General features: G+C 33.7%; 1 protein-coding gene across 1 annotated transcript in view; it reads left to right on the forward strand.

The window, feature by feature from the left end:
* LOC138714693 (chymotrypsin A-like) overlaps positions 1 to 18,624 on the forward strand; it is a 50,685-nt gene extending 32,061 nt beyond the window's left edge. Inside the window, exons 6-8 of the mRNA XM_069846756.1 lie at positions 1,680 to 1,915; positions 10,149 to 10,206; positions 16,895 to 18,624. Of these exons, the coding sequence (XP_069702857.1) occupies positions 1,680 to 1,915; positions 10,149 to 10,206; positions 16,895 to 17,034 (434 nt within the window). The 3' untranslated portion in view covers positions 17,035 to 18,624. The remainder of the gene's footprint in view (positions 1 to 1,679; positions 1,916 to 10,148; positions 10,207 to 16,894) is intronic.
* Positions 18,625 to 22,277: the final 3,653 nt, after the last annotated feature.

Genomic DNA, 22,277 nt, shown 5'->3' on the forward strand with positions numbered 1-22,277 from the left:
TTCAAAGAATAAAACTTATCGGAAATGATTTGTAAAGCAATTTGTATTATGTAACATTTTTCATAAAAATCAATAATAAGCGAGATATTTCGATTTATTTAATTCAGGCCCCCTTATAATCCCCCTTTTAAATAATGTATTTTGAATGCCATATAGCCTATAATCTAAGTTACGACGAACTTAATTTATATTCCAATTTTCATCGAAATCCGTTCAGCCATTATCGCGTGAAAAGGTAACAAACATACAGACAGACAGACAGACATACGAACAAAAATTTCAAAAAAGCGATTTTTGGTTTCAGGGTGGTTGATTATATATGTTAGGACTAATTATTTTTGGAAAATCGAAAATTACCAGAAAAATTTCGGCTACAGATTTATTATTAGTAGCCTATAGATGTGTTATTACTGAATTACTAGTTGAAGATAGATCGTCAGACTCAAAAATGGTTTATACGGTTTTTTAATTAGAGTGCTGTTGTAAGTACCGTTATTTAGGGCAGTCTTACATAAATTAAACATAAGTATGTCGCCACTTTGACATGCTGTGTGTTCTGAATTCCTCTACCCACTTGTGTTTTTTCGTGCACTTGTTTTAGGCAACCATATTTCAACTAGTAGTGCACAGTATCATAAACATTGCTAAACTGAAGCATACTGTAGTTGTTTAGGAGTAAGGAACCTATTGTAGGGTGGCCTGTAGTGCGCGTTATTTGTTGTGATTGTGAACAAAGTCTGCACTGAAGCTCACATGCCGTATTGTATACCCCGTGCACACTTACACTCATTTCAATGTTGTGGGACTAAGAAAACGGCCTTTAGTTACAAATCAAATCACTAACGTACAATGAATAGGCTACAGTTTTGCATTAAGGGAACCACGTAGTGATTATGGGTCAAAAATCCGATTTTTTATTTTGTGCTTTAAAATAAAGTACAAAACTACTCTTGAAAATAATATACAGTAAATATAGTGGGGAGTATTTCTGTATATAAGCATTTTAAATGACCTCTTTAAATTTGGCGGTGCATGTAATTCATACCTACTTTTTTTTTTAATGCAGTTTTCCATAAGTTGACACTTTTCAAACTTAAGTGCATTTTTCTCCCAAACTACTGAATCGATTTACACGAAATTTTTACAGTGTTTTCTGAAGCCTGTGTTTTAAATAGTAGACCTACGGGTTTAGTAATATCACATACATAACACGAGAAGAAATATATATGTAATGAAAAAAATTGTAAAATACGTTAAACAGAGTTCAACATTTTTTCTGTTTCACTAGGGGTGAAATATTTAACTAAATTTTGCTTTAGAATTTACAATATACATTACTCGATAACTTAAAAAAATACAAAGTATATGAGTGAAGATTGTAGCAAGTAATGTGCACCTGAAGAATGAGGTACGGTAGTGGGAAAACAGGTTGTCAATTAGGACCTTTCTTTTGCATTTGGATACGAAACAAATTAGTTGTCTTTTATACCACTGAATTCAAAATGGTTGACTGTATAAGCCTGGAAACATTTATTCAATTCTGAACACTAGGAGCCTAGAAATATTGAACTAAACTTTTGTATTAGAACTTTTTAACGGCACAGACATCACTACCCACTCCCCTTAAATAGAAAATGTGTTTGAAATATAAACTAAATATGTCGGTTATGTTTAATCAGTTCGACTACGTTATGAGGATACGGACGAGGAAGAGGAAGATGCAGAAGAGGAAGAGGAAGTATTCTTCCATCGTGTTAGGAGACAGGCGTTGAGCGCCGACTACTGCTTGCCCAAGAAGCTCGGCCTGCCAGTGATAGGCGAGGGCCGCTGTCCGGATGGGAACATCAATTCGAATCTCGTGTTGGGCGACACAGGCTGCGCGGGCATCAGCGGGGCGCTGAACCAGGTCTGCCAGGTGAGTGAGACGGGGAGTGAAGAGGTTTTCTTCAACCGTAAGATTAATGTCAGGTAATCTATGGCGAATCCTAGGCCTCATCTCGCTATCACCAATCCCATCGACGCTAAATAACCTCATAGTTGATATTGCGTCGTTAAATAGCCAAGTAAAAAAATTCGAAGTAATGCAAAATAAAGAAATTAAAAAAAGAATAAATTAACAATAAATAAAACGGATAATAGAGAAAATATTGCAAGAAAGTGGAGAGGAACGTAAGCGATAAGCATTCTATTTTGACACCTTTAGATTTTTCAAATATTTTCTAATAATATATTAATTAGGATAAAATTAATTAAAATACTTAACCACTCAAAGTTTGTGTGACTGCAAGCTGTGTATATATTTGTGTGACTTTACTTTGTTTATAGTGTGATTCTTCTTCTTTATTTATATTATTGTATTTGCATTTCTGATGGAGTGGAAGAGAATGCCTGATTGCCTTAACTTCACCAGATTAAATAAATAAATAAATAAATAAATAGAAAGACAGACAGACAGACAAATAAATAAATAAACAAATAAAAATAAATAAATAAATAAATAAACCAATCAATCAATAAGTAAATAAGTAATTAAGTAAATAAATAAGTAAGTAAATAAATAAATAAATAAGTAAATAAATAAGTAAATGAATAAATAAATACATAAATACATAAATAAAGTACACTTACTTACTTACTTACTAATGGCTTTTAAGGAACCCGAAGGTTCATTGCCGCCCTCACATAAGCCCGCCAGCGGTCCCTATCCTGTGCAAGATTAATCCAGTCTCTATCATCATACCCCACCTCCCTCAAATCCATTTAGTATTCTCCTCCCATCTACGTCTCGGCCTCCCTAAAGGTCTTTTTCCCTCCGGTCTCCCAACTAACACTCTATATGCATTTCTGGATTCGCCCATACGTGCTACATGCCCTGCCCATCTCAAACGTCTGGATTTAATGTTCCTAATTATGTCAGGTGAAGAATACAATGCGTGCAGTTCTGTGTTGTGGAACTTTCTCCATTCTCCTGTAACTTCATCCCGCTTAGCCCCAAATATTTTCCTTAGCACCTTATTCTCAAACACCCTGAACCTATGTTCCTCTCTCAGAGTGAGAGTCCAAGTTTCACAACCATACAGAAGAACCGGTAATATAACTGTTTTATAAATTCTAACTTTCAGATTTTTGGACAGCAGACTGGATGATAAGAGCTTCTCAACCGAATAATAACACGCATTTACATAAATAAATAAATAAATAAATAAATAAATAAATAAATAAATAAATAAGTAAATTAATAAATTATTAATAAATGAATAAATATATGAATAAATAAATATAAATTAATAAGTAAATAAATACGTAAATAAATAAATACAAAAATAAATAAATACATCAAATATAAAGAAGTAAATAAATAAATTGATTAATTTGTCATATTTTAACATAATTTTCTGTAGCTTTGTTAATTTATATGCAGTTAATATTGAAATCAAAATTAGAAAGTTTCTTAAAATCGTAGACTTATTAAAAATTATTTTAAAACCCGATCAAGTAAAACAGAAGACCAGGTTAACAGCCTACAACAAAATTTCAGCTTCAAATTTAATATACGAGTATATTGTACTTGGACAATTCAAAAACGAAATAGAAACAAATTAATCGAATCATAAATTAAATATCTTACGAAAGCACCGGGATATGGACTACCGGAGTGGATTATAATAGTAAATTATGCAACGAGCCTATAATGGTAGTAATGAAGACGCGAGTATGTTTATGAAACGAGCGTCTTAATTACCATTATAGGGTAGTTTCATACGACTTTTTATGCTCGACCATATTTCTAACTTGAAATTATTCATAAGTATTCATGTTATTCTTATCTGACTGGGGAGCGGAACTGACCTTGTGCAATATCTCGTAAATTGTGAGATGTGCGCAGACGCGAAAGTATTGATTTTTTCCTAGAAACAAATGTCATTGGCCATGATATAATCTAGAGAGTAAAATTAACATTAATCTTGATATAACCTTGAAATTGATTTAGACAATGAAAAACGAAATGACAAATTGAATTTATTTGGATATTATTTACAATTAATGCTAATTATTATAGTAACAGAACATAACCTTCTGCGACAGTATTGGATTTCCAGCCTCCGTGACGTTTCGCTAGTTGTCTTTCGATTGCATATCCGAGAATAATCGATATTTGCGCTTTCATATTGGTGCAATGGTGTTTTCTCATTGGTGGAACACCTGAACTTTAATGAATAGGTGTACTTTAATGAGGTCCATTAAAAGGCTGCTACCATGTGTATAATTACTACATTTCGTCATGATCGAGCATAAAATAAGTTGAGGTGTAACAGGAATAATACAGGAATTAAAATGAAAAAAAAAATTGGATAGAGCATATCTCTTATTCCTTCAGTTAATTCTCCGTGTTGGAATAAGTTCACTGATACTCAGATAAGTTCTTTTCTTATAATTTCAGTCAATTTCCTATTCAAGAGTTTCCTTCTGATCGGATTTAGTGTTTTCTAAAAGTTAATGCTTCACTTCTGTATAAAATTCATGTAAGAAAAAAAAAAACATTCTTTATTTCTTGGTCAAGCAAAACTGTGACGAACACGGATTAAACCGCCAACATGTCACAAGCAAAGACTCAGTCATCATTAGAGTCCTGCGTTTGGTTACTTTGAATAAAAATTAGGTGTACATCGATCATAGTACTGTCATCCTCTGAGGAGTTTAGGGCTGAGAGGAATGCGGTTCCGACTAGTCTAGCGCGGTACTGGAGTGGGAGGGAACAGTGATAGCGGCAGCCTGGAAGGAAGTACAATCATACTGAAAACATTTCACTCGTATATAGAGTACCTAACACGTGCACACAGTCACACACTACTACAAACTGAAGACTGCATATTTTTGGACGATTAATACTTCCCACTCCGCTCGGCTCGGCTTGGCCGTAGCAACAAAAGAATCTACCTGCAACCCCCCCGCACCGATGGCAAGAATACCTCAGCTCCCAGCACTAAACTCGTCGGAGGAAGACAGTAGCTTCGCTCGGTACGGAGAGCAAGCTGCGAGTCAACAGTTCACTCTGCAGTGCACCAATCTTCCCGCACGCTCCGGTACTGTGTGCTTACATCAGTCTATTTATTCATGCACCTGTGTGTATAAGTCGGTGAACAACAAAAAGAGCATTCGTGCACAAAATTCCACTTGGATTTAATAACTACAAAAATAAAGTACTTATTTAAGGGGAGAGGATGGTATTTTTTGGTGAAAAATGAATAAATTTTAAAAAAATCCTTAAAATACTCTGTGATAAGTGTGGAATGCATAGCATAACATTTTGTGGGTATTTATGCCCTTATCAGATGTTGAGTCGCCATTTTTAAACTACCTGCGTTATGGATTTTTAAATCATTCGCCCAATTTTATTGTTGTTTCCGGTAAATTAAATTTTCAAAAAAAAAAAATTTTTCTTCTTTAAAATACCCTTTGATATATGTGGAATGCATTGCATAACATTTTGTGGGTATTTGTGCCCTTATCGGATGTTGAGACGTCATTTTTAAACTTCCTGCGCTATGGATTTTTAAATCACACGCCCACTTTTATCGGTTTCCAGTAACTTCATTTTTTTTTTTGCTACATTCCAGACAAAAATGGAAATAATTTCTGAACTATTAAATATACATGCATGAAATTTAGAACACACATTCTTTAGACTATTAGGAAACTTTTCTCTATAACAGAATTTTGTTAATTGATTTCATTTAAAAAATACGTCCGTTTCTTTGCAAGAAAGGAAATCAGAAAATTGTTATTAAATTTTAATTGTTTATTTTACAAACGTAGGGACTAATATCAAAATTCTGTTAGATAGTTTGTAGAACATGCTTTTGCAAATACAATGCAAAAAACTGTTTGAAATTATCTTTAAAAATGGTTTAGATATATCGGTTTTAGTACAATCCTGCATTGGGTATATTTTTTCAAATTTGGACCCCCAAATAATTTTTTTTCAAAATATTTTTATTTGGTTAAGTCGCCACAGCTATGAGCTCTCTACATACGAAAAATTAATATTTTACACCAAATAGGAAAAAAGTTTTAAAAAATACCATCCTCTCCCCTTAAAGGCGGCGTATATGGAATAAAAGATAATTTATATTGAGGATAAACAAAACTAAAAAACTATTAAGAAGCCAGCTCCTTTATTTTCAGGAGCCACCACATTTTGTTCAAACATGCAATTAGAAAACCATTCGCGCTGAGATAAAGATACATTTACTGAAATATATTAAACTGTATTAAATATTTATGCAACACAAACACACACTTTCAGAGACGCTCTGGAGCAACTGTATGTAGGAAAATATCTTGAGATGTGCAACAATTCTAACGGTTTTAATTTAAAAAGCACATTCGAACTTCTCCCTACAACCACTTTTGTTAACATTATGTATTAGTCGTAGTGACATAAAAGAAAGTGAAGTCTTAAAAAAAATTTTGAATTCGAACAATTCAGGCGCTACATAATGTTTTTTAGTTGCCATGCCTACCTCGTACCTGGAATTTATGTACCCTTGATTTTTACAATAAGTAAAACGCATCTAGATACTGTAGATCCAATTAAAGTTTGGAATTAAGAAACGAAAAAAAAAAATAAATTTCAGCATAAAATTAAAATAAAACAAATTATGAATGCGTGCTTTACGAGTCTCTACATATTACAATCAATGACTGTAAACATTTTAAGTGTTTCAAATTACTATTACACCTTTACTACGTCACACTACTTTTGACCAATAAAACGGTACGAAAGGACGTCTTTCAACCAATCATCGCTGCTTATCGCACAATTTTATCGCGTCCCTAGCATTTGTTTATTTTTATTACTACCCTAGCATTTGTTTCTTTGTTTGCCAACATTTCAAACTGCGCTGGTCTGGACGTCAAAAAAAAAAAAAAAAAAAAAAAAAAACAGAAAATTACAAACCACTCCAGTCGATGCACAGCGCTGTCAACTATGACTCGGATTGACATTCAAGAACAAGAATTAATAAGAATCACTGTTTATAGCTATGCATCTTCCCTGAAGTCCTATTTACAAATAAATGAAGAGCACCATTCGGAAATCCTGAATAAGTTGAGGAATACACCATGAACATCAACGAGTTCCACTTCTTTTACGCACACGTCTAATATAACATCAACTGAACCACCAACCACTAAAACATTCAAATTTGAAAATTGCACTTTCAACAATTGTTCCTTTTAAAATTATTCATGTTTATTTTTTATTTCAACATCATTAATTAAAACTTTTCTTCTTTATTTCATTATCCCTAATTAAAATATTTGTAACACTTGTTTATATTATTTAGGTTATGTTACAGCTTCTGCTATATGATATTATGAATAGTCACGTATCAGAGAATGTTTAATACCAAGATTTATTCAAAAATCATCTGTTAAGTGACGTTGATTACTGGGATCCGAATAATTGAAGTGGAATGCAACTTTTTAATACAAATGAAGCTGAATCAACAAAGCCTTCTTGACTAGTAAACGTCCACAGAGTTCAATGAAGATTCCATAGTTTGCACAACTGATAACAAAAAAAAACAGCTAAACATAACACACTACTGCCATCTAGCGGTAATATTTGTAATTTAGAGATGGTAGAATAATACATTTGAAGACAGTTCAGTATGTTCATAAGTCAATTAATATTTTATTGTATTGGAGTGTTTCGTTACTTCTAATCTTTATAATATTAATTACACTTTCTTCTAATCGTGTAATAGTCAATTAAATTCCACTCGAGTTTTGATTGTCTCTAGATCAGCCGTGGCGAAAAGGCCATGGTGCGCCGAGCTACTGTGTAAGCTGCAACGTGCATAGCACCTATGGAGGGAGGCGGACAACCGAAGGGGAAGTTAATGTTTAGGACGTGTAACGAAGAAAGAAATGAACAAGAAAACATAGGACACATTATCACAACCTAAAATTAACTGTCTTCAGAATGTCTCTGCGACAGAGTTTCAAAATCAGGAATGATGTCACTTACTGCCAATCGTAGTTGATCACGAAGGTATTTGTCTGTCAGTCGTGATCTAAATTTGATTTTTACTATTTTCATTGTTGAAAATAATTTTTCACAAACGTAAGTTACAGCGAACATGGCTTCAACAGAGCAAGCGAAAGAACGAAGCTTCAAATATTTATTTTTTTCCAAAGATTTGAAAAGTTCAATATCTGTCAAGTCCTTACATCTAGCTTTCATTTAACGTCACATTGTTAATCTGTGAATTTAAATTGAAAATCTAACCGCATTATTCGTACATCTGCTGTAAAAGAATCGACGTACAGAGATGATAATAATAATAATAATAATAATAATAATAATAATAATAATAATAATAATAACAACACTTAACCTTTTAATGTTTCATCAGTAACATGCAGTATAATGCCGTTTTATGTTATACAACCGTTTTCCTAGTAATACTTGTGAATAAATCATACATTTAATATTTTCATCATATTGTAAGCAAAAGAATACATCCTCCCATCCTACTTGAAACTTTCGTTTTTTATAGAGGTACATGGTTTCGAGGGAGATATTGCAACGATATGCCGCTTGCAGGTCCGAGACAAACACAAATAGAACGGAGTTTGACTCCAGTGAGTGAGAGGGTGGGGGTTGTAGGTAGAAAGCGAGAGAAAAGCACTGCGAGCCACAATGTGCTCGTGAGTCGCATTTTCGCCGCGGCTGCTCTAGATAAATCAAAACCTCTAGTGAGATTACTTCTGATAAAAAATTTCCTTCTTTCTGATAAAATATATTAAATTTTCTTCTTTCGTAATGACGTGATCGCTACCAAATTCTTCTATTGGAGCACTTATTTTCAACCGCCTGGCTTTGTTTTGTTTTCGTGTGTTCAGTGAACAGCAGATCTGAACTAAGTAGCGTTGGATGGCGTCAAGCTGTACTCCATGTATACCTGCACTGTTGCTGCTTGCTTGGACGCTATAGGTAACCAAATGCAGGACTCTATACCTTGACCAAAATTACTTCCGACTTGACAGCTTAGAGAGAAGGGGGAACAGTGTTGTCATGTTGCCCATCTTTCGCGTAAGCGAGCGCGCTGACGATGGAGTGCAGTAATGAACGGCTGACATGAACACATACATTTCTAACCAATTTGTTGAACACTAGGCATTAAAATTTGTGTACATTATTATTTTTATTAGTCTATTATTATCATTATTATTATTACTATTAGTAGTAGTAGTAGTAGTAGTAGTAGTAGTAGTAGTAGTAGTAGTAGTAGTAGTAGTAGTAGTAGTACCGGTATTCTTCAATGTAATACCGTTAGAAAAGCGTCGAAAGGACTGTAAACTGTAAAAATAGATTAAATTTAGTACGAAGCTTTTACTTTTATGAGTGTCGGTATTCTTCAATGTAATATTGTTAGAAAGACGTTGAAAAAAATTGTAAACTAAAAAATATTTATGATAAAAAATCTGCACGATCTTTTTCTTTTCCAATATCGATAACAGTGCTCTTATTAATTTTAACACAAGCAGCAGATCTCATTACTACTTGCGCCAAAGGTAAAAGAGGCCCACCATTATCTTTTTCCCTCTCAAAATACTCTCTTACATAACACACCATCTCTCGCGCTTGGCTCTTTCACGAGGCACCTTGTACAACATTCTTTGTTCTCCGCCTGCCTTTCCTTCCTTCCGACACTGCACAGGTCACCTGTTTAGAAACTCTCGCAGAAACTAGAAAACACACACTAGCCACACACTCCACCAAAGACAACGAAGATAATAGTGTAATATAATTTAAACGCAATAATTATCGATACACTAAAACAATAATACAACTAAATAATATTTTTAATTCACACAAAGCACGCGCTAACCAGCCAACTCAAAGTAATTCCGGGCACTGTACGAGTATTCACCACTAGCCCGTGGTATTCACATGCAACTTGTAAACATAGACATGGCAACACCGTCCCGTTACCATGGTTACGCGTCTCTCGTGATTGGTTGATTTAAATGGTTGCCATGGTAACATGATAAAGGCGCCATTTGTCAGGTCGGAAGTTGTTTTGGACAGACCATAGTGATCATAGGAGAAATAATCTGGTGATGTTTGTTTCCAGGGTGACGCAGGGGCGCCCGTGCAGTACAGGGACCACCGAGCGGTGTACCAGCTCATCGGTAAGATCACCGAGCGTGTAATACTGTCGTTTTATCATGTCGAGACCTGAGTCAGGCCCGTAACACACTTGAAGAGTTTTCGCTAGCGAGAAATGTGCTGCGAGAAAGAGGCGAAGAGCCTTCCTCCACACACTTGGCGAGTTCTGCTATCACAGATCACACCTCGCTATGATCATCTATGCACTGCCTTCATGCAGAAAGCATTTTTCTGATTATAGTAATCACTCGTTGGGGGAAATATTATAGGTTATGTATTTACGTATATTGTCGTACTAAAATATATAACCTGTAAATATATTGTACTTTACAAATTACGTACGAACGCTATGTTGAATCTGAGTATTCAGATGATGAGGAAATGGAGTTACATGAACATATTTTATTAATAAAAAGAAAAAGTAGGCCTAAAATTAAGGCCAGAAATATCTGAAAATCACATTGTATCTTACGAAAATAAGGGCGAGTTTTGGACACTAGTTTCGGTTTTAATGATGATGATTTCAGGTTGAATGGACTTCAGTTTGTTGCCATTCATGATTTGATAGAGGATTCTTTGCTATGTTCTCATTAAAATAATGTAAACTGTTAAGACATATAGATACATTATTTCAAATGTTTAATTAATACTATTAAGCCTCATCAAAATAAAATATAGTCCTATTTATTTTCAGATAATCTGATATTTGTTTCCAGATTTCTTCTTTAAGTTTCGTGTATCATATAAATAGGCCTACGGGTGACATCGTACAAATTCGATAAATTTCTGACTGCAATTATCAGCCATCTTTCCTCATTTTCAAATAAAAACAATACAATTCATCGCCACCTGTGATATCTTTTTCTACATTTAATCGTCATAAAGAGTATAAATGTCAAACATCTTTGATAAATGTGTCAAGAAAATTCGCTGAGCTACCGATTCCAGTGAGAAACTCGCGCGAGGTTTTTGGCCTCGAACGAGAATCTCTTCCAGTGTGTGTGGACGTCCATTTGAATCCATGTTATCAATCTGTGAATTTTCTCGCAACACATTTCTCGCTGGCTAAAACTCTTCAAGTGTGTTACGGGCCTTATACTGGTGACAGACTACAGTCGCTAATCGCGATCAGCATTATCGCGATTAGCTCTGATCGCGATTACCGAAACTGTGGTGACACACTAGGTCACGCTTACTATAGAGGAAACAATTTTCTCTATGTACATACGCATGTGTTTGTTTCCCTCCTGGACAACACCTGAAGTTCATGCTTTCTTTTGATGTTTGTTCATTGTTTTTTTTTCCTTTTTTTTTGTTGTTTCTTGCAGCGTGATATGGGAATTAATTTGTTAAAATTGTTACATGGTTTACAATGTAAACTGATACAATTTATATCATTACGATTTATATTATTTTGAAAAGAGATTTTATAACCTATAAAATTTATATCATCATGCCAAAAATTTATATGTTTTTGTAACAAAATACATTTTTAAAATCAACCCTAACCTCAACGATAGCGTCGTAATGGGGACTGAAATTGAAAATCTGAAAAAGAAACCAGTTCCAGTTTGTAATCCATTATTTATTGAAATGAAACAACTTTTAGCAGTCTTTTATTGCTCTTACTCTCTCTCTCTCTCTCTCTCTCTCTCTATATATATATATATATATATATATATATATATATATACTAGACTGTGGTAATAGTATATAATGAAATTATTGTCTTGTTCGACAAGTCTTAACTCAAGCAATTACATTAATAGTAAGCTGTGGTTGCTATGGGAACGAAAGTCTTTGCCTTACAAAAATTCTGCAGTCAAGATTTCTGGCTCCAAATATCTCGACTCTTGCTGATAATAATAATAATAATAATAATAATAATAATAATAATAATAATAATAATAATAATAATAATAATAATAATAATAATAATCTATACTAATAATAAATCTGTAGCCGAAATTTTTCTGATAATTTTCGTTTTTCCCAAAATAATTGGTCCTAACATATATAATTAACCACCCTGAAACCGAAAATTGCTTTTTTGACATTTTTGTTTGTATGTTTGTTTGTCTGTCTGTATGTTACCTTTTCACGCGATAATGGATGAACGGATTTCAATGAAAATTGGAATATAAATTATTTCCGTTGTAACTTAGATTTTAGGCTATATGGCATTCAAAATATACTATTTAAAAGGGGGGTTATAAGGGGGCCTGAATTAAATAAATCGAAATATCTCGCGTATTATTGATTTTTGTGAAAAATGTTACATAACAAAAGTTTCTTTAAAAATAATTTGCGATAAGTTTTATTCTTCAAAAATTTTTATAGGACTGATATTTAATGAGATAAATGAGTTTTAAAATTAAAATAACTGCCATCTAAGGCCGTGTAATGAATTAAAAAACAAATGACTTTGTCTATAAGGGGCCTTGGACAGCAACAATCGAAAGCTATGAAAGATAGCCTACAGAGAATGATTCTGTGTTTGTATGAAGTAATATCGGAAGTTAAATTAACCGATTTGTATAATTAATTATTATTTCACCATTGGAAAGTGTAGTTTCTCTAGATGGTCATAATGCTATAATATTATTACAGTAACTTCTGATATAATATAATATAATATATGTAATGTAATGTAATATTATATAATATAATTTAAGTTATTTGAAGGGTTCAGAACCATAGTGGGCCAAGCGCCATTTACTGAATACGTAGGAAACAAGAGTTAAAATTAAGTTATTACCATAATTCAATGGAAACCTATAACAAGTAAAATAAAATATACGCATTAAATCTAAATGATGTCAATCTTCATTAAACTATGGTTGCATATAATAAAAATTAAGAAACATGTTAAAGGAATTGTCATTGCACCAAATGAGTGTCTGTGGACCAAAATGATCGCATTTTAATTATTTGGATGCAATTTAAATTAAGCAACATATTAAACGATTTATCCTTCTATCAAACACGAATGTTCCCTGGATCAAATGTCCTATTTTAATTATGTAATTACTTTATATTTATTTCTAACGGGTGCAGCGGAGCGCACGGGTACGGCTAGTAATAATAATAATAATAATAATACAGAATCTCTAGCTTCACCAGATTTACAGCACTTCAAAACATCTTGAATCCATTGGAAGCATAACAAACAAATTTATTTTTCGATAGCTGTATGAAAGATATTAAGCAACATTGCTTCAGTAGAACTTTTGTTATGGGTGGTGTGAAAGTTATATCGTACAAGTTAAGATGGGTTCCTATCCGGTATCTCTTGCGTTGCTCTATGTTGGCATCGTATCTCAACCTGAGTTGTAGTCTGTGTTGACAGTACACATTGAAGACGTCATAATATTGCTTATTCCTCCTTCAGGTCAATAAGTAGCGGAATTGCGACAAGAAAAAGGCGCAATACTGAGAATTACCATTTTTAAATTTAATTTTCCGTATTATGCTTAATTTACAATGACGCGACATCCGCGACATGCGACGCGACATCGTAGTATAGCGTCGCGGACTAGTGTTCACAATTCCGCGACTTGAATCGCTGGTTCGTGTTGATTAGGAAACTTAAAACGAAACGATGCCTGCCTTCTCTATTTTTTTTTAGTAGAAGAAATCAACATATCATAACTAATATGCGAATGACATCTTCGCAATTTGATGATCTCCTGCATATCATTGGCCCTCAAATACAAAAACGTCCAATGCGGGAGGCATCCAGCAGAGCGTCTAAGCGTAACTTTGAGGTTAGATTTCCCTAATAGTTGGTATCTCTCTTTAAGAACTTGGTTCTCTCTCTTTACGATTTTCGTATTGTAACTACACAATGTCCATTAGGCCTATAGTTTGGGATAAATCTGGGATAAATTAAAAACACCTCATTAAATGGAAACTTTTTGAGGACAATTTCACGAAGGTGGAAGGATACCTATTGGAAAAAAGTAAATTTTCCGAACTTCATGAGAGCCATGGATGGAAAGCATTGTGCATTTCACGTAAACAAACCGTAACATAAAAGGTGAACCGTAAATAATGTCATTAATTTCAGAGGGTTATTCTTTGAGATATTTTAAACAAAAAAAATAATATAATTTTTGTTTTCCTTTTGCTTCCGTTTCAAGATAAAAACTGTTTTATATGAAACATTTCTTACCGTCTTTTGGAAAAACCATTGATTTCATTAACAATATTTTCAGTCAATTTAAGAGAGCACTGCATTATGATAATAAATACGCAGAAATTTGATGTAACAAATGTAACGTTTTAAAATTCATTTTCAGAACGAAAATTTACAATTGTTCAGATGAAATTTCTGCACATTTGAACGACAAAAACAATTTTTTTATCATAGTACACTACTGTCTTAAATTGACTAAGAATATTGGGAATTAAGTTAATTCAATGGCTTTCCCAAAATATACGCCATGAAATGTTTCACATAAAATATTTTTTTTTTCTCGAAAATGAAGCAAAAACGAGCAAAATTATATTAAACTTTTTTGTTTGATATATCCTAAAGAATAACCTCTATAAATGACATTACTCGCGGTTCATTCTGTATAATTCAGGGTATCCTTTAACCAATTCTATCAACATCTCATCTGAAAAAGTATTCCATTTTGTTGCAGACGACGCTATAATAAACAAAACACTTACGCATTCCGGTAACGTCGCGCGGTAAAAGTTAACTCATGCTTAATTTACAATGACGTGACATACGCGACACGACACAGCGACGCGACCTTATATAAATTATAGACCAATAGGAAATCCGAGTTCCATGACGTCACGACGCAGATCGTGACGCGACAAAAGTTAAAATTGAGTTAACTTTTACCGCGCGACATTACCGGAATGCGTATGTGTTTTGTTTATTATAGCGTCGTCTGCAACAAAATGGAATACTTTTTCAGATGAGATGTTGATAGAATTGGTTAAAGGATACCCTGAATTATACAGAGTGAATCGTGAGTAATGTCATTAATTTCTAGAGGTTATTATTTAGGATATTTTGTTCGTTTTTGCTTCATTTTCGAGAAAAAATTATTTTATGTGAAACATTTCATGGCGTATTTTGGGAAAGCCACTGAATTAACTTAATTCCCAATATGCTTAGTCAATTTAAGAGAGCAGTGTATTATGATAAAAAAGAAAATAGTTTTTGTCGTTCAAATATGCAGAAATTTCATCTGAACAATTGTAAATTTTCGTTCTGAAAAGGCATTTTAAAACGTTACATTTGTTACATCAAATTTCTGCGTATTTATTATCATAATACAGAGCTCTCTTAAATTGACTGAACATATTCGGAATTAAATCAATGGTTTTTCCAAAAGACGGTAAGAAATGTTTCATATTAAACAGTTTTTATCTCGAAAAGGAAGCAAAAGGAAAACAAAAATTATATTAATTTTTTTTTTGTTTAAAATATCTCAAAGAATAACCCTCTGAAATTAATGACATTGTTTACGGTTCACCTTTTATATTACGGTTTGTTTACGTGAAATACACAATGCTTTCCATCCATGACTCCCATGAACTTCGGAAAATTTACTTTTTTCCAATAGGTATCCTCCTTCAACCTTCGTGAAATTGTCCTCAAAGAGTTTCCATTTAATGAGGTGCTTTTAATTTATCCCAGATTACAGGACTTGTTTCTAAAACTGTAGGCCTAATGGACATTGTGTAGTTAAAATACGAAAATCGTAAAGAGAGAGAACTAAGTTCTTAAAGAGAGATACCAACTATTAGTGAAACTTAACCTCAAAGTTACGCTTAGACGCTCTGCTGGATGCCCCGCATTGGATGTTTTTGTATTTGAGGGCCAATGATATGCAGGACATCATCAAATTGCGAAGATGTCATCCGCATATAGTTATGATATGTTAATTTCTTCTACTCCAAAAACCGAGAAGGCAGGCATCGTTTCATTTTAAGTTTCCTAATCACACGAACCAGCGATTCAAGTCGCGGAATTGTGAACACTAGTCCGCGACACGATACTGCGATGTCGCGAATGTCGCGTCATTGTAAATTAAGCATCAATTTCAACTTTCGTCGCGTCGCGATCTCCGTCGTGACGTCATGGAAATCTCATTTCCTATTGGGCCATAATTTATATAATGTCGCATCGCTGTGTCGTGTCGCGTCATTGTAAACGATGCATTACTATTCGTAACACTTTAAATATTAAATTGTAAATGTTGGTTTTATAACAAGAAATAAGCAATGTACAGTATTTTATGCACAAGAAATGTTCAGAGCTATCCTTAGGTTTGTTCTGAGACTCACACTTTACGATCTTGCCACTCTCTTATCTTTTCACCATTCCACTCTCCTAGTACCAAACTTAGCCTGAGTTGTAGCCTGCTCAATTTAACATCACACGCTCTACATACTCTCCAGTAATCTATTTTTAGGTAACTGCCAGAAATGAAAGGGTATCACCTTCACAATGACATATCTCTGAAATTACGGTTAGGAGGACATGCATTCCAATCTAAAACTGTTCCAAATGTCCTGCCCTACAACACCACGCAGGATTTTACAATATTTTTGAAACACCCTGTATAGATACATACAGAATCTATAAATTTATTCTTGTTTTCGTTCCTTAACTTGTGTATTTACCTACGCATGTAATTCTAAACAATTTCTTAAGCTAGTCATGGGTGTTGCTTCTGCTTCCAGGAATCATATCAGGCAACAACAACTGTATCAACTCCACGATGCCGACCCTGTACACGATGATCAACCCGTACGTGAACTGGATATACTCGAGGACGCAGGACGCCTGCTACTGTTCGCAGTCCTTGAAATTTGGTTTCTAAACTCAAAGCCATTCGCAACATACACTCAACCTGTATCATGTGTTACCACAATTCCTATAAAAACAATATTCTGTACAGAATTTGAACAGTATACTTATATGTCCTAAGTTTTGGGGAGTTTTAATAGATTACTTATAATTTTTGCGGCGTAGAAACACATAGGGGAGTCCAGGAATAGATGGGCCACCAGAAATTGATGTTTTCTCCAAATTCATTGTTCATCCTACATATTACAGTTTACCTCTTCTAGAGTCTCTGTATTACAGGGCATATGTAAATTGATGTCAAATAATTTGGAAACGTATTCCTGAAAACAAAACATTAAAAAAATTTTTCATATGAATATGGTTCTGAAAATGCTTAGTTTAAGAGTTACGCCGTTTTATTGCTAACAAAGAAAACTCATAGTACAAATGATACTAAGCAACTTGTTTAAAAAATGTATTACGGAAATTTCTCAACGCCTCCTGCGTCAATGCATCTCCTGAGTTTGCGTTCCATACTTTGACGTACTCTGTTGAAAACGCCTGGAGAATTTCGTATTTGTTCAAATCCTTATACAATAAGCTCTCTCAGAACGTCAACATAAGGCACAGGAGTTGCATAAATTATTATGAAATTCAAATGTCCCCAGAAATAAAAGTACATTGAATTTAAATCTGGTGATCGGGCAGGCCAATTCAATGCATCCCCCACGACCAATCCATCTTTGAGGAAAACGACTATTCCAATGACGACTAACTCTCAGGCTAAAGCGAGCTGAAGCGCTATCATATAGGTACGACATTCGGGGGGATAATGTCCAGAGGTACATAATCAATTAAATGGTGCAATTCATCTCTGAGAAATCGCCGATATCTGGATCCTTCAGATGTAAGAAACAGATACTAATAAGATGACAATCAAAACAAAGGAAAACAAATCTCATGGACTGTTCTAAAGAAAAACTTACAACACGAAAGCAATTTGAGATTACTACTCTTCAGGACTTAATGTAAGGACAAACTCCTTACTATCTCGAAACTAAGCATTTTCAGGAAAATGTTCATATGAAAGTTTTTCAATGTATTGTTTTTAGGAATACGTCCCCAAAATATATGACACCAATTTTCCAACGCCCGGTATATTATTAATAGTAAAGAGTCGAGAAATGTGTGAGATATTTTCTGATTAGTTTGAGCCAGAAATCATTACCTACTTTACAAATGCACTGGTGCCAACTATTACAGATTTCCGCCACTATTACGGCATTATGGCCAAAATCAAAATTATGACGGCATGTGTATATACTGTACTTCCGAAAAAGGAGAATAAATGTGTAAAGACATTTCTGAGGATGAATTTCTTAAGCGTGCAGAAGTGGATATTTACACAAAAATGTTTCATATCCATCTCTTGAATATATTCCCAAATGTGGTTAATGGAAAGTGAACATGACGACTTTAAAAAGAATTTACAGTTTAACCAACACATAAGACATACCAACACATAAGACATCATCGTATTCATCATCGTACACAATCTCAGTCTCGCGCTTGTGGAATACCCTACCCAGTGACATCAGAGACTGTCGGAATTTAGTAGCGTTCAAAAGCAAGCTTATTAAGCATTTTCTTACTGCGTAGAGTAGGTTTAATTTGTACTTAATTAATAAAAAAGTCTCTCTTTTTAACTTTTACAATAAACTGTCTAACTTTTATTAATCAGTTAATCTTTTAGTACCTTGATTTTTGTTGTATTTAATATTAATTGTAATTATAATTGTAATTTTGTATTCTTAATAGTGTAGTTGTAATCCCCTGGTAGAGGGGAAGAGAAGGCCTGATGTCCTTATCTTTACCAGGGTAAATAAATAAATAAGTAAATAAATAAATAAATAAATAAATAAATAAATAAATAAGGAAGTAAGTAAATAAATAAACAATGCGACAATTTTACTGAAAGGCGTACATCATAACTGGATCAAGAGTAGATGGGAACTTGGCTAAAATTTCTGACTTCACAAATGTAAGTGGACAAGTAAAAATAATAACACATTAAGGCCCGATTGTATAAACCATTTAATCTTAGATCAGAGGTTAAATTGATCCTTGTTTCAGCTGAACTTGGAATTTTGCGTTGTATAAAGTCTAATCTGAGATTAATTTGTCTCAAACTAAAGTCAACTTTGACTGAAGAAATTTCTCCGATTAAGTTAGATGATCCAAGTTCAGTTATTTCTTTCCTGTTTGAAATATACGAGTGACAGATTGTGCAAATAAAATATCCATTATTATTAATATTAATAGATATGATAGGTACATATATATATATATATATATATATATATATATATATATATTTCTTTCAATTTCTTGCCTTAATACACAAACAATCTTATATTTTATAAGGCTCTATCGTGTCCATCAGTATCAAATAACATAACCTATAACTATATTATGTTTATAACAACCATTATAAAGTCGCTAGATTTCTCATTATCAACAAAGAAAGATTAAATTTTGTCACTATGGGGTGCTAAAAAGGTCACTAAATCCCTATTTAAGCAATATAAAAGTTAAAAGAAATTGTTGTTGAAAAAGAGTTAAAGTCACTAGATTGGCAACACTGAACAAACCTTTCCGCGCATCACGTATTTCACCTGTTTATGCGATGTTGCCAAATCCATTTCACGTGAACTTCGATTGCATTTGAACCAAGGTAATTTGATCGCAGAAAAGTTTTATACAGTAGAAGAAGTGTCTGAACTCGGTTCACTTTTCGATCTTCGATCAAAGTTGATTTTTAGTCAGGGAGTTTTATACAATTTGGCCTAAGTGAAGTTGTGTTTGGGGTACTAAGTGTGCCCCACAGTGACTCTCCTTCGAAAAGAGTCTTCAATGTGGTGAGAAAAATTCAGAGCTAATCAGGCCCACATTAAAGACATAAACACTCCAATAACTTTTGATCCAAAACTCAAGATTACATCAGAGCAGTGGCGTATACTGGTTAAAGGGTTTGGGCTACCGCTGACACTATTATTACACAAAAATATCTAACAATTACTTTAATTTTAATTACTATGGTAAAACTAATAATACAAAATTATTACATTATGTTATATTATAAACTTTTTCTTTTGTAATTTCCTTGGGCTACCGCCGGTAGCCCCGGTAGCCCGCAAAATACGCCCCTGCATCAGAGTATTATTTAAAAAAATTGCGGAAAAACACAACATAAAATATATTTTGGGAAGGGGGCGGAAGACGTTACAAATAACGTGTAATCATATAGGCCTAATACGCTTTTTATCTGACCTTGACAAAAGATTGAGAGGCATGCGCACGCGCACTAGAGGATGGGCTTACTGATAGATAATCAACTTGAAATATTGGCACCTCTGCTCATGCAATCTATCGATTTCAATCTCAATAACAGCACAGTCTAGTAAATACAGGCACGAAGCTTGAGCTGTGAGGGTGCTGGAACAATAGACTGTGCCGGTACTATTTCGCATTGCCTGTAATGAGGCGATATTAGCGATCCTAGTGGTTAGCAACTATCTATGGATGCATATTTACTACGTATTGAGCTTCGTGACTGTATATACTAGACTGTGGTAATAATATAATGAAATTATTGTCTTATTCGACAGGTATTAACTCAAGCAATGACATTAATAGTAAGCTGTGGTTGCTATGGGAACGAAAGCCTTTGCCTTACAAAAATTCTGCAGTCAAGATTTCTGGCTCCAAATATCTCGACTCTTGCTAATAATAATAATAATAATAATAATAATAATAATAATAATAATAATAATAATAATACAGAAACTCTAGCTTCACCAGATTTACAGAACTTCAAAACATCTTGAATCCATTGTAAGCATAAGAAACAAATTTCTTTTTCGATAGCTGTATCAAAGATATTTAGGCCTATTAGTATGGAAATTAACTTTTATAGCCTATGCAGTTCAATGGAAAGATCCAAAACACTATCAAATTATACAAGACAGATATGTGTGTTACTACAGGGCGCCATTTTCCTTTGTTATTAATTAATCTATGAACTTTATTTTTATAATGCAAGAAATTGCGACACGTACTATGCAAAATATTTCATAACTTATTTATGTAATTTAATTTTTATTGTAATACTAGTGATTAATTTCCTATTAAATAAAAATGTTTGTTTGAAAATAAAAGTCTAGTTATTTTCCTTTCTATGTTGTTGTTTAGTCAACTGTTTGGAGACATGTTTGAAACCTTATATCTGACACCAATAAAGCATCACTCAGGAGGCAACTAAGCCAGGAGATAACTGGGTACGGTGACCAGTTCCTTTCCCCTCCTTTGCATACGTCATTGACTATTTTAGTAGGTTATTTTACGACGCTTTATCAACATCTTAGGTTATTTAGCGTCTGAATGAGATGAAGGTGATAATGCCGGTGAAATGAGTCCGGGGTCCAGCATCGAAAGTTATCCTGCATCCTTGACTAGTAACATAGTCCCACTGCCCATCTCAAACGTGTGGATTTAATGTTCGTAATTATGTTAGAAGAATACAGTGCGTGTAGTTCTGCATTGTGTAACTTCATCCCTCTTAGCCCCAAATATTTTCCTAAGCATCTTATTCCGAAATACTCTTAACCTCTGTTCCTCTTTCAAAATGAGAGTGTGAAAAACGGGGATTTCGAGTGCTAGGTACATCTAGAAGAGACTCTGTGAACAATCCAAGCAATATTTGTTACGTATATGGGTGTTACGTGATAAAAGAACAGAAAAGAAACATTATCCCATTGATCAAAAGTGTGTAACTGTTCTGTTTTAAAACAAGCTTAGGAGATCGGGACAAAAATTTTGCTCCACTTATCGTTTGTAAAACTTGCGCAAAAAATCTAAGACAATGACAATCGAAGTTCGTTCGTCTACAGCAGCGACTGTGGAACGTCCCCATGATAACTGGCTAATGTTGGTGTTTAACAAGAGACAATCCTCGTCAAGAACTCAAATGCTTGCCAACTCAGCATTCTTTTTCAATGAAACGGAGAGAAAATAGTTTTCTTATGGTACGTTTGAAATTTCGTGTCTTATTTTAAACTGTTGTATCCGTACAATTATTCAGATTCTAACATGTTTTGGAGTGTTTGGTGCACTTAAAGTGTATTTACAAATTAGAAATTACTATAAAATTAAGCATCTTTCCCCCGCATTACAAAAAAAAAAGGCTGTACGTGATAGGCAAAAAATGGTAAGCAGATT

This window comes from Periplaneta americana, chromosome 15 (genome assembly GCF_040183065.1).
Source record: "Periplaneta americana isolate PAMFEO1 chromosome 15, P.americana_PAMFEO1_priV1, whole genome shotgun sequence".
Lineage (NCBI taxonomy): Eukaryota > Metazoa > Arthropoda > Insecta > Blattodea > Blattidae > Periplaneta > Periplaneta americana.